The sequence below is a fragment of the Trifolium pratense genome, linkage group LG3 (genome assembly GCF_020283565.1).
Source record: "Trifolium pratense cultivar HEN17-A07 linkage group LG3, ARS_RC_1.1, whole genome shotgun sequence".
Classification (NCBI taxonomy): Eukaryota; Viridiplantae; Streptophyta; class Magnoliopsida; order Fabales; family Fabaceae; genus Trifolium; species Trifolium pratense.
Genome location: NC_060061.1, coordinates 47,192,564 through 47,205,525, shown reverse-complemented (window position 1 = coordinate 47,205,525; position 12,962 = coordinate 47,192,564). Strand labels below are relative to the sequence as shown.

Genomic DNA, 12,962 nt, shown 5'->3' with positions numbered 1-12,962 from the left:
TTTGAAATAATGTTGTTTTTTAGAAGGGTCATTATTTGTATGGCAATTCTTAGTGACCAAATTGTTTTTTTAATGACCATAATATTACCAAATTGTTAATTGAGTTAAAAGGTGCATTATTTACACAAGTTGAATATGCTTCTTTAGAATTTCAAAATCATTTGCATTTTGACTACTTTGACGTGACTTCTTTTTTTGAACTAGACAATAGTCAGTTATGAGTGACAAAGATGATTCTTTGAAAGAGTTCATATGCACTTTTATGTTTTTCCATTAGAAGCAAGCTAGTATTTCTTTTTTGACACAACAGCTAGTATTTTCTTAATCATTTGAAAGAAGTGTTTCAATTCACCAAAAAAAAAAAAAAGAAGTGGTTTCAACATAGACAAAATGACGTTTTTTTTTCCCCCAATTTTGAAGTCACGATTTTTTCTAATTTTTAATGTTTGTCATAATAAATATAAGATTAACTGATTTTTTTACCCTTCCATCGAGTTTTTCCAGTTTTGGTCATGGTCCCTATAAAATAAAGGAGAATGTTAACTTGTGCCCTTAAGGCACATGTTAAGGAAGCAAAAATAGAAATTATTAAATGCTAATTTGTGCATTTTGACTTTTGAAGCATTAAATTTCTTGTATCATTAAATGTTGAATTTCTATTTTGGTATATCTTAACATGTGCCTTAAGGGCACATGTTAACAAGACCCTAAAATAAAATAGAATATTTGAGTTCTATAAAAAAAAAAAATTACGGTAAATTTAACACAGTTTTAGTTCCAAAAGAAAAGCAAAAAAAAACCAAAAAAACAAGAAAACAAAACAGTCACCGTCTGTGGGGATCGAACCCACGACCACGTGGTTAAAAGCCACGCGCTCTACCACTGAGCTAAGACGGCTTGTTTGCATTTGTCGTTTTCTAATATTAAATTAAACAAACAAAACACACGCGTCTATATAAAAGGTACTTAACAAAAATACCAGTACTGCAAAAGTCACACCCATTTTATGACTTTTTTTCATTTTATAACTTTTTTTATATATACCCATTTTATAACTCAAATCAGATAAATATAATTATGGACCGGTTTAGATTGACTTATTTTTTGCTTATACAAATAAATAAAATTTTAAGTTAATTCATAAGTTTTCATTAGTTAAAATTGTATTTTCATATGTTGTTGTTTCATAAACTATCTTGACAAACATATAATAATACATAAAAAAATATTTATTTATATAAGTTATTTTGTATAAGTTTAAAAATAAGTCAATTCAAACAGATTTTATATTATAAATACTACTATTAAAGTCTCCCAACAATAATGTACCAAAAAAAAAATCCCACGGCAATATTTATATAAGATCCGTTTGAATTGACTTATTTTTGAACTATTACCATTTGAAATACTATTATTGAAGTAGTTTTTTATCCGCTGCCTAATATCTTCGACCAAAAGTTAAAGACTGATCTTTTGAAATACGTAAATTAACTTAAAAGACTAGTTTATTTATCAAATGTCTTCATAGGTTTTCTTTTTTAAAATGTTTATGTTGTTGAAAATTTAAGTATAGATTTTTTTTTTTTTACGGAAGTGTAGACGATTTATAAATATGATTGTTACGGAGAAACTAGTACATGCACCAAAATTTTAAATGATTTCACAATTAAATAAGTTAAACTAGTTCTCTAAAATGAAGAATTTAAAAGAAAAAAATATAGCACTGTGAAAAAAGTTGTCTTCATGAACACTTATTTGTTCAAACCTTTTAAAATGTGTTTGGTGACTTGTAATCCTCTATTTAAAAGGCAACCGAATTTTTAATTAGTGAAAATATTCTTTAAAGTTTTGTGTCCTGCCTTTCCTCTGATTAAATTTTTTAAATAGCTTTTATATTTGGGAACAAGCAAAGTTTTGTTCAACATGCATAAAATACAAAACTTAATAGATTTGAAGCCTACAAATTGACTCAAAAGCCGGGCACTCAATCCCACAAACGTATCAAACAATGGTTGAAAGCAGTGTTTTAAAAACCGAACCGGACCGGCCGGTCAGACCGGTCGAACCGTGAACCGGAGGCTGGCCGGTCTGGTCCATATGTTGGATCGGCTGTGTAGTTAAACCGGTGGAAACCGGAAAAAACCGGAAAAAACCGGAAAAACCGGTGAACCGGCGGTTCACTCGGACCGGCGGTTTGATTGCATTTTTTTTCCTCCAGCCTAAAACGACGTCGTTTTTGAATATTAATTTTTTTTTTTTTTAAATCTTGTTATTATTGTTTTGTTATAGATTATTTTGAAAAATAAAATAAAACAAAGAATAAATACGCATACGCGTAGAAAGAAAGAAGAAATTGTTGCTTGAAGCTTGAACCCTAGCCTACACAGCTTCGCCGCCGTCACAATTCACAATACTGATTTTTCTCGCTAAAAAAAACTTTTCAATTGAGCCAAATCGATGATGAAACAGATCAGAGGGGTGAGAAAGAGGAGAAGAGGATGATGTAGATCGGAGGAGGAGAAAACAATAATTGAATTCAGATCTTAAAGAGGAACTTAATATCAAAAGATGAAAAAATGATGAATAGATCTAAATCTTGAAATTATAAATGGTTTAATGATCATATCCTACCTTGTTTTCTTAGAGATGTGGGGAGTATTTTTTAAACAAAAAAAAAGAAAAAGAAAGAAATGTCTGAAGCTGCATGTGAGACACTGGGAGTAACATAGGTGCGGCCAACCCTAGTAGTAGTAATAACTACAAAAGATGCTATTTTTCCATAGTATACGGTTATTCATTTTCATTTTGGACTAGAAATATTGATTGGGCTCTATTAATTTTGGTAAGTTTATTATCAGGCCCAATGAAGAAACACCATTCCTTTTTTTTTTTGTCAACACCATTCCTTTGACCGAGTTAATAACGGTATAATTTTATTATAGAGACCGGTTCATTTCACCGGTTTAATCCGGTTTGTCATGCGGTTCGACCAATGACCCAGTGGTTCAACCAATGGACCAATGAACCAGTGCCCTGCCGGTTCGATGTCCGGTCCGGTTTTTAAAACACTGGTTGAAAGATGGAAAGTGAAATATTAAATATGTTATGTCATGGGACTAAGGCTGGGCCCAGCATAGAGCACGGTCCAAAAGAGCATGGCCTAATTTGTTTAGGGCAAACAAGCGCGTGAACCACATGCTCCTCCGTCGTGGACATGTCATTATCCAAACTTAACTGATGTCCTTAATTAGCGGAACGGTTTGACTTAGGATGATGAGCATGAACTGTTTATCCATAATTCCACGTAAAAATCCTGACAGTCATCCATTACGAGTGAATAAACTCGGCCCATAATAGAGACCTTTGGCCTAGTGCTGGAGGCAGTATATAAACCCTCCTCCTCTGGAGGGTCGGATATTCAATTCTTCTCATACTTTCTAACTTCTACCTCTACTGACTTGAGCGTTAGAGCAACTGCATGTACGACCCTCCTTCGTGGATTACTCAACTACGGATGTGCTTGCTGGCCATCCGACTTTCTAATCCCGATAAGATCATATATTTTTAGTGGTTTTAGTTGATGCAACTAATTTAACATTTTTTTAAAAATAATTTTTGGTACTTGTTTATAACATTAAAAAAGTTCCTTCAAACACATTGAGCTCAAAATTTAATTGGCTTAATTGTATTTTGGTTCCTATTTTATTAAACTCGTGAAAATAGTCCACCTATTTTAAAATAAAATTTTAGGTCCCTAAATGTTGGTCCAACTCGTGTTTTTAGCCCCAAAAAATCATGATTTTTTAAGCCATAAAAGAAGAATTTTTGTCTCAAATATGATATTTTATTTTTTGGTTCAACATTGAAGACAATAAATTACCTTTTAGGGCCCCAAAAATCACCCTTTTTAGAGGAGAAACATGAGTTGGGACAAAAGTTGCAACAATTATAAAAATACAGGACCAAAAACCTTGATTTTAAATTTTGGGATTATTTTCATGAGTTTAATAAAATATATGGACCAAAACTGCAATTAAACCAATTTAAGTTCTAGGTCCAAATTTTTGTTAGATTTATCTTAAACTTTTGGCATTTAAAAAATTCATATTTAATTCATCGCATATTAAAAAAAAATCTAAATTTTAATAAATAATTTTCTTAATTATAATATGCTAAACATACATGCAAAAAATAATTAAAAAAAATTTATGAACACAAAAATTATTAAAATTAAGTTAGGACTAAACTTACATGGTCCTTTTTTTTAACTACAACAATTAATCTATTTGGAATTAAATATAATTAAAAGGATGTAACAGAAAAATATAGTTAAAAGGGATTAAAAGTTAAATTGTATTTGGTCTAAATATTGGACTAAATACATTTGACAGTTTTTTTTTTTTAAAAAAAATACTGTAAAATGCTTATATTTAATTAATTCTAGAGTACAATTTTTTGACCTATGTAAATAGAACATTCATGCACTTTGACACTTATTATTTTTATTTTTTTTATGTAAATTAGTATTCTCTTCACATAATTAATTTTTTTTTGTCAAGTACAGTAGTTTAGTGGTCAGAAATTCCACCATTAAGATGAATAAGTGAGATTACCTTATAAAAAAAAAATTTCTTGAAGTCCAATTGAACCGCAATACTCTCCCTCAAAAGAACACTATTATATTCGAAGGGTTATAAAATGACATTTTTTTTTAAACGGTAAATTAAGATTTTAGTAGCAAAATATAAAAATATGTATTTTTGATGAACTATAACAATTAATGTATTTGAATGAAGTATGAATAAAAGAAATTAAACCTTCAAATGTACTTTGTCTAAATTCTGAACTAAATACATTTAATTTTTTATATACGATATTTTCTTTTATTTAATATTAGTGTACATTTTTTTCACCAAAGCAAATAAAATTCATGCACTTTTTTTATACACAAAATTCATGCACTTTGACTTAATGAATCTAAAAATAATAGATTTAATTATTTAATAAATCTAACATAATAAAATTTTACTTATAATAATAATAATAAGAATAATAATCAAATAGTTTTCGTGAGCTTAACTCAATTGGTAGGGACATCACACTATATATACAGAAACTAAAGTTCAAATTTTGGACACTCAACTTATTTACCTTGAAGAAGAAATTTCTAACCACCATAGTAATATATCAATTGACAAAAAATAAAAATAAAAATGATACTAATAATCAAATAAGGTTACTATAAAAAAAAAGTAGAACATTATGAAATGTCTAGTGGCACCACCACATACTCATCCATCTCAATCAAAATGCATTATAACACAAAAATCAAACAATAATAACAAGATGATAGAAGCATTACAACAAAACAATAACTCCAACTACGAACACTGCCACGTAGACCCCACTAACTATCTCTCCATCCAATAAAAACTCGCCACGTGTCATCATATACCTGTCCAATATGCCACCTGTAACTCACAAGAGGACATGTAATAATTCAATTGAAAGGAGACAGAATCTGTCAAGTAAAATAAACATTTTCGAAATTTACAAAAATACCCTCCGTATATAAATACCGTATCCGTATAGCGTATAGAGTATGTGTACATCTGAAATACGTTACGGATAAGATACATAAAGGTACACCTAACTAGATTTAAGCCTCAAAAAACTCTCTAAAATTTTTCACGTATCTCTCTCTCTTTTTTTTCTCTTTCTCTCTCTTTGTGCCTGTGTCGGTGTACATAGATCTTGTTCACACTGCACGCACTTCATTTCTGTGCCACATCTTTATTTCTTTATCAAGTTTGGATTTTTCAGCTGAAAAAATAAGTGGGTATCTTTTGTTTTTTCATTTTCTGTTGAAGGTAGCTAAAGGGTAATTGTTTTGAGGTAGGATCTTTGGTGGGGTTTTGAAAATGAGGGTATTGGGTTGGAGTAGTGTCATTATATGATTGTGGGTGGTGAATGGTTTTTTCTATAGTTTGGTGAGTTTTGTTGTTGTTTTGGTTTATAAGGGAAGTTGTATGTGGGATCTTATTTTGATTCTATGTTTTGTGAAGAGAAGAATAAGGTGGGATTGTTGTGCTTTTGTTATAATGTGTAGGTGTAGATGGGGAAAATGTGGATGATTTAAGGTGAAAAAGTTTGTGTTTTTTGAGTTTTTTTTTGTTGGAGATTTTTTTTTTTTTGAGGGTTTGTTTGGTTTTTACTTGATCTTTACCTCATAGGGATTTTTTGGAAAATTTGTGGGTGTCAGAAGAAAATGCAGCAAGATCATAGGAAAAAGGTGGATTTTTTATTTTGTTGTTGTTCATGTTTTTGTTAATCATGTTTGCAATTTTGTAATTGTGATTGAAAAATTGTGTATTGTATGAATTATGGCTGTGGTACATCTTTGTGACAAGGAAAATTTAACAGTGTTATGATCATATGTTTATGTTAATGAGTTTTGGATATTGAGAATTTTCAATTGGATGACGTTTTTAGCTAAAACTGTATAATTTTCAATGGTTTCTTTCTCATGTTTCTGTTACATATGGAGGATAACGGCATGTTTGGTGGCAAGATCATTTTTTTGCAATTTAGTTGCTTCTTTGCAACTGATTAGATGCTTTGTTGTGGTTGTTCTGTTGATCTTATCTTTATGATTTTTCTCTTTTTATAGATGTTGAGTTGTGCTTTGTGCTATTTGTGTCTTAATACTAGATGACATTCTTGTTTCAAAAGTTTGTAGATTTTTATGCCATCAGATCAGATCTTGTCAACTATTTGTTTTGTTTTGACAAATTTAAGAATTTCTGTTCCATCTTTTGTCTTTGTATACCTTTTAAGACTTCTTCTTTGATTGTAATTCCTTCTTTTAGGGATTTATAGATTATTTTTCATTTATTTTTTAATAGTGAATTGTGTATGATTACTTGTATGAGGCTTTGGATTTGTAGTAGGTCATGAAATTTACATTATATTCCTTCAAAATCATTCTGTACATTTCTGTTAACAAGAGATTAGAATACTATAATTTTGCTCATAAGTAAATTAGACGGAGTGAAATTGGAAAAATGTGTCTTTATGTTTATTTTTTGTTATTTTGATTCTGTTGTCCCATTGGATGTTTATATTTTTTGAAGTCATCATGTGAATTACAGGAAAGCACATGGATTTGTGTTCTGTCTATTTTATTGATGAGTTCTGATTTCTGAAATATGTTTGATTCTAATTCTAATATATATGAACTTCGCTGAATTTAAATTTCTATACGTATTAAAAAATTCTTTTGCTTTGATGCTTTGGTTGATTTACGAATGTTTTGAGACTTTAAAATTTGAACTTACGTTTTTTGATGAATTATATCTCTGCTACAGAATTCGACTGAGATGGACTTTTTCTCTGAATATGGCGATGCCAACCGGTACAAAATTCAAGAAGTCATTGGGAAAGGAAGTTACGGCGTTGTCTGTTCTGCCATTGACACTCATACCGGTGATAAAGTGGCCATTAAGAAAATTCACGACATCTTTGAGCATATATCTGATGCTGCACGTATTCTCCGTGAGATAAAGCTGCTTAGACTTCTTCGACATCCTGATATTGTTGAAATAAAACACATTATGCTGCCTCCTTCTCGAAAGGACTTCAAAGACATTTATGTTGTTTTTGAGCTCATGGAGTCCGATCTTCATCAAGTCATTAAAGCCAATGATGACTTGACGAAAGAGCACTATCAGTTTTTTCTTTATCAATTGCTTCGAGCACTGAAGTATATCCACACTGGTAATTGTCTATATGTTGTCGTTACTTTTATACATAAATAAAGTGCACATTGTGTCACTAATGGCTAAAATATGTGCTTTTTCCTTTTATTAGTCGAATGTCAAAATGTATAATTTCTCAGCATTCCTCTCATTTTGTTTTTATTTTTTAACATCTTATGGTTGCATACTTTTTGCTAAAATATTTCATCTTTTATGTGCTCTTTTCGTACTTGGCTTGTCTATTTCTTAATATGAGCTTGCAGGCATTGATGTCAATATTTCTCATCTAGTTATAATCTATATAATGCAGCGAATGTCTACCATCGAGATTTGAAGCCAAAAAATATACTGGCAAATGCAAACTGCAAACTTAAAATTTGTGATTTTGGACTAGCTAGAGTTGCCTTCAGTGACACACCAACAACTATATTTTGGACGGTATTTCTTCGAAGCATTTCCATTTTCTTTTCCTTTCTACTTATTCTATTTTTTATTTATTAAACTTTTCATATCATTTGGGAAGGTAGCGACAGATGCTTATTGCTTGTTGAATGCATTTGTGTGTAGGATTATGTTGCTACAAGGTGGTATAGGGCTCCAGAGCTATGTGGATCATTTTACTCAAAGGTATATATTTTTTACATTGGCCATTTGCATATATGGTGTTTTCTTAGTTTTCATCAATCTGATAAAAGTAAGACCAATGCTGAAGAACAAATTATTATTTTTGTTCTTTTTGCATCTGTCACTGAACTAACACTTTGAAATTGATTGCATGACCATCCTATACGGAGAAATAATATGTGACATATTGATTACTTTAGTGCATGGTAGTGAATTATGAGCAAGTCCATGTGAGTTTAATGTCTATGGACCATTATATATAAAAAGTAGTCGTTTCTGCATTCTTTGACTTTGTCAAAATCCTTGGTAGTTGGTAGCAACATAAGGTTTTATGTTATGGCATCTTGTATGTTGAGTAGTGACATTTATTGAGTTGTCCTTCATCACATTATAGTAGGTGTCAGTAGCCATTAAAATATCATGTGGTCGTTGAGATTAAATTGAGTTATGAAGTATCGTAAATATGGGAAAATATTTTGTACTGGCTCAGTTAGTTTATGCTTCCCTCAATTTTTTACTCTATTTGCTTGCATAGGCACATTACAATGCAACCTTTCTGATTCGCTATTAGTAGTTGCAATACTGATTTTTTTTCCTGTAAATATTGATGCAGTATACGCCAGCGATTGATATATGGAGTATAGGTTGCATTTTTGCCGAAGTACTAACAGGAAAGCCACTTTTTCCTGGAAAAAATGTAGTCCATCAGTTGGATCTGATGACAGACTTGCTCGGGACTCCCTCACTGGACACTATATCTCGGGTAAGCATATTCTCGTGGAGGAAAATTATCTTGTGCTGTTTAGCTTAACTGTGAACCAAAAATTTACGAGCTTGTAACAATTTTTTTGTGTTGGATGCAGGTGCGTAATGAGAAGGCAAGGAGATACCTAACTAGCATGAGAAAAAAACAGCCTGTGCCATTTGCACAAAAATTTCCCAATGCCGACCCTTTAGCACTACGACTATTGGAAAGGTTACTTGCGTTTGACCCGAAAGATCGACCTACTGCTGAAGAGGTCTGTTACAGCATCCTCTATTATTTTCTAATTTCTATTGTAATTATTTATGCTCTATTTGAATAAACAGCTTAATTAAGCGCTTATCATATAAGTGCTTATGTATAAGCTATTTCTGTTACAACCGATAAAATAATGTAACACTGTTTTCATAAGTTATCTTGGAGAGCTTGTTGAAATAAGTAGAAAACAACTTAAGTCTTAATAGACATATCATAAGTGCTTATGTCAGTTGACAAACTCAAATAGATCAATCCAAATAGACCCTTAGTTGTATTGTATCTTTAACTGTTTCATGATCTTGTCATTTTAATTTGGACGATAAAAAGTATAATCATTCATTATAATGTATAACAATCTATAATATTGGTGTCTTGACTTTCATGCTCAAGATTTTTAAATGTGTTGTTGCTTTCAGGCATTGGCCGACCCTTACTTCAAGGGACTAGCAAAAGTCGAGAGAGAACCGTCTTGCCAGCCTATCACCAAAATTGAGTTTGAATTTGAAAGACGGAGAGTCACAAAGGAAGAAATTCGAGAGCTAATTTTCCGCGAGATTCTAGAGTATCATCCTCAACTTCTGAAAGACTACATTAATGGAACAGAGAGAACTAATTTTCTATATCCAAGGTTTTGATTTCTTAATGGCATTTCGACATTTTTTACCTTTTTGTCCTTTAATGGTTTTCAATTCTATCATTTTAGCCTTAATCATTTTCTGCTCCATTTCTTTACAGTGCTGTGGATCAATTCAGAAAGCAGTTTGCTCATCTAGAGGAAAATGGTAAAAATGGTCCCGTTGTACCACTTGATCGAAAGCACGTTTCTCTTCCAAGGTAATTCTAATTCATTATCATTGGATTTCATTTTCATTTGGCCTTCATTGCATTTCAATAGTAATTTTACTGTACCACTTGTTATAATTTTTTTTTGCTTTCAGATGTACCACTTTTTAATACTACTAATATGTATTGGAAGATGAAAAGTCGGAATTCGACACTATACATAAAAGGCCTTTTAGCATTTTTTTTTTTTATATACAACATATGCACATTAATTACACTTTCCACTTTTCTTAAGATATGTGAAAATGTCAAAGTTAGGAATTATATTTTGGTAATATGTAGCTTTGAGGTTCTTTTCCTTGAAGTGATTTCCCAACTTATTTAGCATACCTTTCAATGTAAGCATAGTGTGCAGGGGAATCACATTTCACATGTTGGTAGACTAAAAATCAACCCTACCTACTCATGCTGCGTTTGCTTCTATGCTACTCATGATTATACCATTCTTTAATAAGGAGCATGTGTTTTTTGAATAATTGACAGGTCAACAATTGTACATTCAAATACGATACCGCAGAAAGAGCAAACAAGTATTGCTTCCAGCAAAAACCGGCATACACCCGAGGAATATAATAAGATATGTAGAGATACTGAAATTCCAATGCCAAGGCCTATACAGGGACCACAAAGAATTCCACTAGGTATGTGTTTGTTTTCATTTTAGTCTTCAAAATTTATGTGTGTCGCTAATTACTAACAATCTTATTTTTTCTTATCAGCAAAACCTGGTAAAGTTGTCGGGCCAGTTGTTCCGTATGAATATGGAAATGTTGTTAAGGATTCTTATGATCCAAGGGCGTTTATAAGAGGTTCTGTGCTTCCTCCTCAACCTGTTCCGCCGGCTTATTACTATCAAAGGCCTGGTAGCACTGCAAATCAAGAAAGGCCAACAGCGGAAAGTGATAAGGGTGTGGTTTTGCAAGCGAAACATGGACAACAATGTGGAGTTGATTCCAAACTTGGACCAGATATAATCATTAATATCGATCCAAATCCATTTTACATGACAAGGGTAGGAGTGAACAAATTAGAAAAAGATGATCAAATTGCAATAGAAACAAACATGTTGCAATCAAAGACTCAATATGGTGGAGTTGGTGCTGCAGCTGGTCCCCCGGCTCATAGAAAAGTTGGTCCTATTCAATATGGTATGACAAGAATGTTCTAGAAGGGAAACCAATTCCCTGGAGTAACTGCGTTGCTTCTCGATTGTCTGATCTAAGTCAAAAGTCGAGAATGTTTAGAATTGATTTAATGAATCTGTAATCTGAGCCTTCCGATCTCAAACCGATGATCGAGATTGATTACTGCGTGTAACTGCGCGGTAGTATTCCTGCAGGGAATCCGAATCTTCTAGGAGAGGGTTTTCTTGTGAATATTTGTTTAAGGGAGCATAAGAAAGGCTCTTTGAAGGGAAGGATCTTTGTGGTCATTGTTTGTACAAAGTGAGGGAGTGTGAGGACCATTGTGGTAATACTTTCCGTAGAAGGGTTAGCTTTCAATGGTAAAAAAGCTATGAACTTTGGTTAACAACTATCAAGAAACTGTAACATTGAAATTGAGTTCTATCTTGTATGTCAATACATAACTTTCTTCTAGGTGTTTGTAGTGAAATCAATACCTTAAAACCAATCATGTGGATGTTTTTTAAATTAGATGAATGAGATCCTTCAAACTTAGGGTCACATGTTATTCACCTCAACATATTCAAACTTGTAATGGGATTCACAAGTATCCATTATTAAATGTTAAAAGATGGAGGTCAAGCTGGTGCAAATCTGGTGACCATAATTAATTTTCTGTACAAGGTACAATGTAATCAAATTTATTGGGACTAAACCAAGACATTTAGCTCAAGTGATTCTTGAGCCCCTTTAAGACGAATTGTTCGGGAGAATCTGAGTTCGATTCCTGATGGGAATAACTTTTGTCAGATTTTACTTGTTTCGCGGCCGATTTCTGAATTATCGGGGTCCTCTTTCTCTAAGAATCGAAAGGTTAATACCAAAATAAAACAAAATTATTGGGACTAACTAGCATAAACATCTGAGGCCCTTGCAAGAGAGTGAACTATATGGTTGGCTTGTTTTGAGACAAAACTTACCCGAAGTTTTTAAACAGAAATAAATGTTCCGAGAAATAAAATTGGCAAAATCATTAGCTTAAGTCTTATTGTTCCTTGAAAGCATATGTAATTTGTTTGCAACAACTTTAAGGCCTCTAGGACAGCAAAAACTTCACAGCCTCCTACGCAATAGGCACAACATTTCAATTAATATAAACATTTTTATAGGAAGAGTAGATTATTGTTGAGAAATATGGCATCCATGAAAATAAAAGAGAAAAACTTAAAGAAAAATGCTAATTTATGTATGGTTAGTCAATTTTTGATTGGTCAAATTCGCTAATTTTATGAATTCTTCTCTTTCTTGTGTAAATATTTCTTACTAAACAACAATACTCTTATTAATTATTATATATATAAATAAATTTTTGAAGTTCAAAAACCAAAAAAAAGTTTTTACTACAAGAAAACCTTCTTTATAAAAGAATTTTAAAATCACTTACGGCCGGAAAAATCCACCACAAAGTTATTGGCAAAAAATTCCGCCACAGTAATAAAAAACCGTCAGTACCTTTATCACAAAATAAATGAAAAATTGATATACATATCGGCACATTTACCTTAATATTTTGTTTTTGTCCCTTCCCTATTT

The 12,962-nt window shown here is 31.8% G+C and overlaps 1 protein-coding gene and 1 non-coding gene across 2 annotated transcripts; one reads left to right on the top strand and one right to left on the bottom strand.

Moving 5' to 3' along the window:
* Positions 1-825: 825 nt before the first annotated feature.
* Positions 826-897, bottom strand: TRNAK-UUU. Its single transcript has one exon. It is a non-coding gene; the product is annotated as a tRNA-Lys (tRNA).
* A 4,712-nt stretch (positions 898-5,609) lies between these two features.
* Positions 5,610-11,930, top strand: LOC123917212 (mitogen-activated protein kinase 20-like). The gene is made up of 10 exons (XM_045968883.1): positions 5,610-6,292; positions 7,368-7,776; positions 8,068-8,195; positions 8,325-8,384; positions 8,995-9,144; positions 9,245-9,400; positions 9,819-10,030; positions 10,138-10,236; positions 10,729-10,886; positions 10,965-11,930. Exons 1-10 carry the CDS (start codon positions 6,269-6,271, stop codon positions 11,411-11,413), a joined length of 1,845 nt encoding a protein of 614 aa, XP_045824839.1. The 5' UTR covers positions 5,610-6,268; the 3' UTR covers positions 11,414-11,930.
* The last annotated feature ends 1,032 nt before the right edge of the window (positions 11,931-12,962 follow it).

Bases quoted from the DNA above. Each gene is read 5' to 3' on its own strand.
- LOC123917212 (XM_045968883.1), top strand. From the start codon at position 6,269: ATGCAGCAAGATCATAGGAAAAAG. The intron at 9,401-9,818 runs GTCTGTTACAGC...TGTTGCTTTCAG, and splicing joins ATCGACCTACTGCTGAAGAG to GCATTGGCCGACCCTTACTT. The intron at 10,887-10,964 runs GTATGTGTTTGT...TTTTCTTATCAG, and splicing joins ACCACAAAGAATTCCACTAG to CAAAACCTGGTAAAGTTGTC.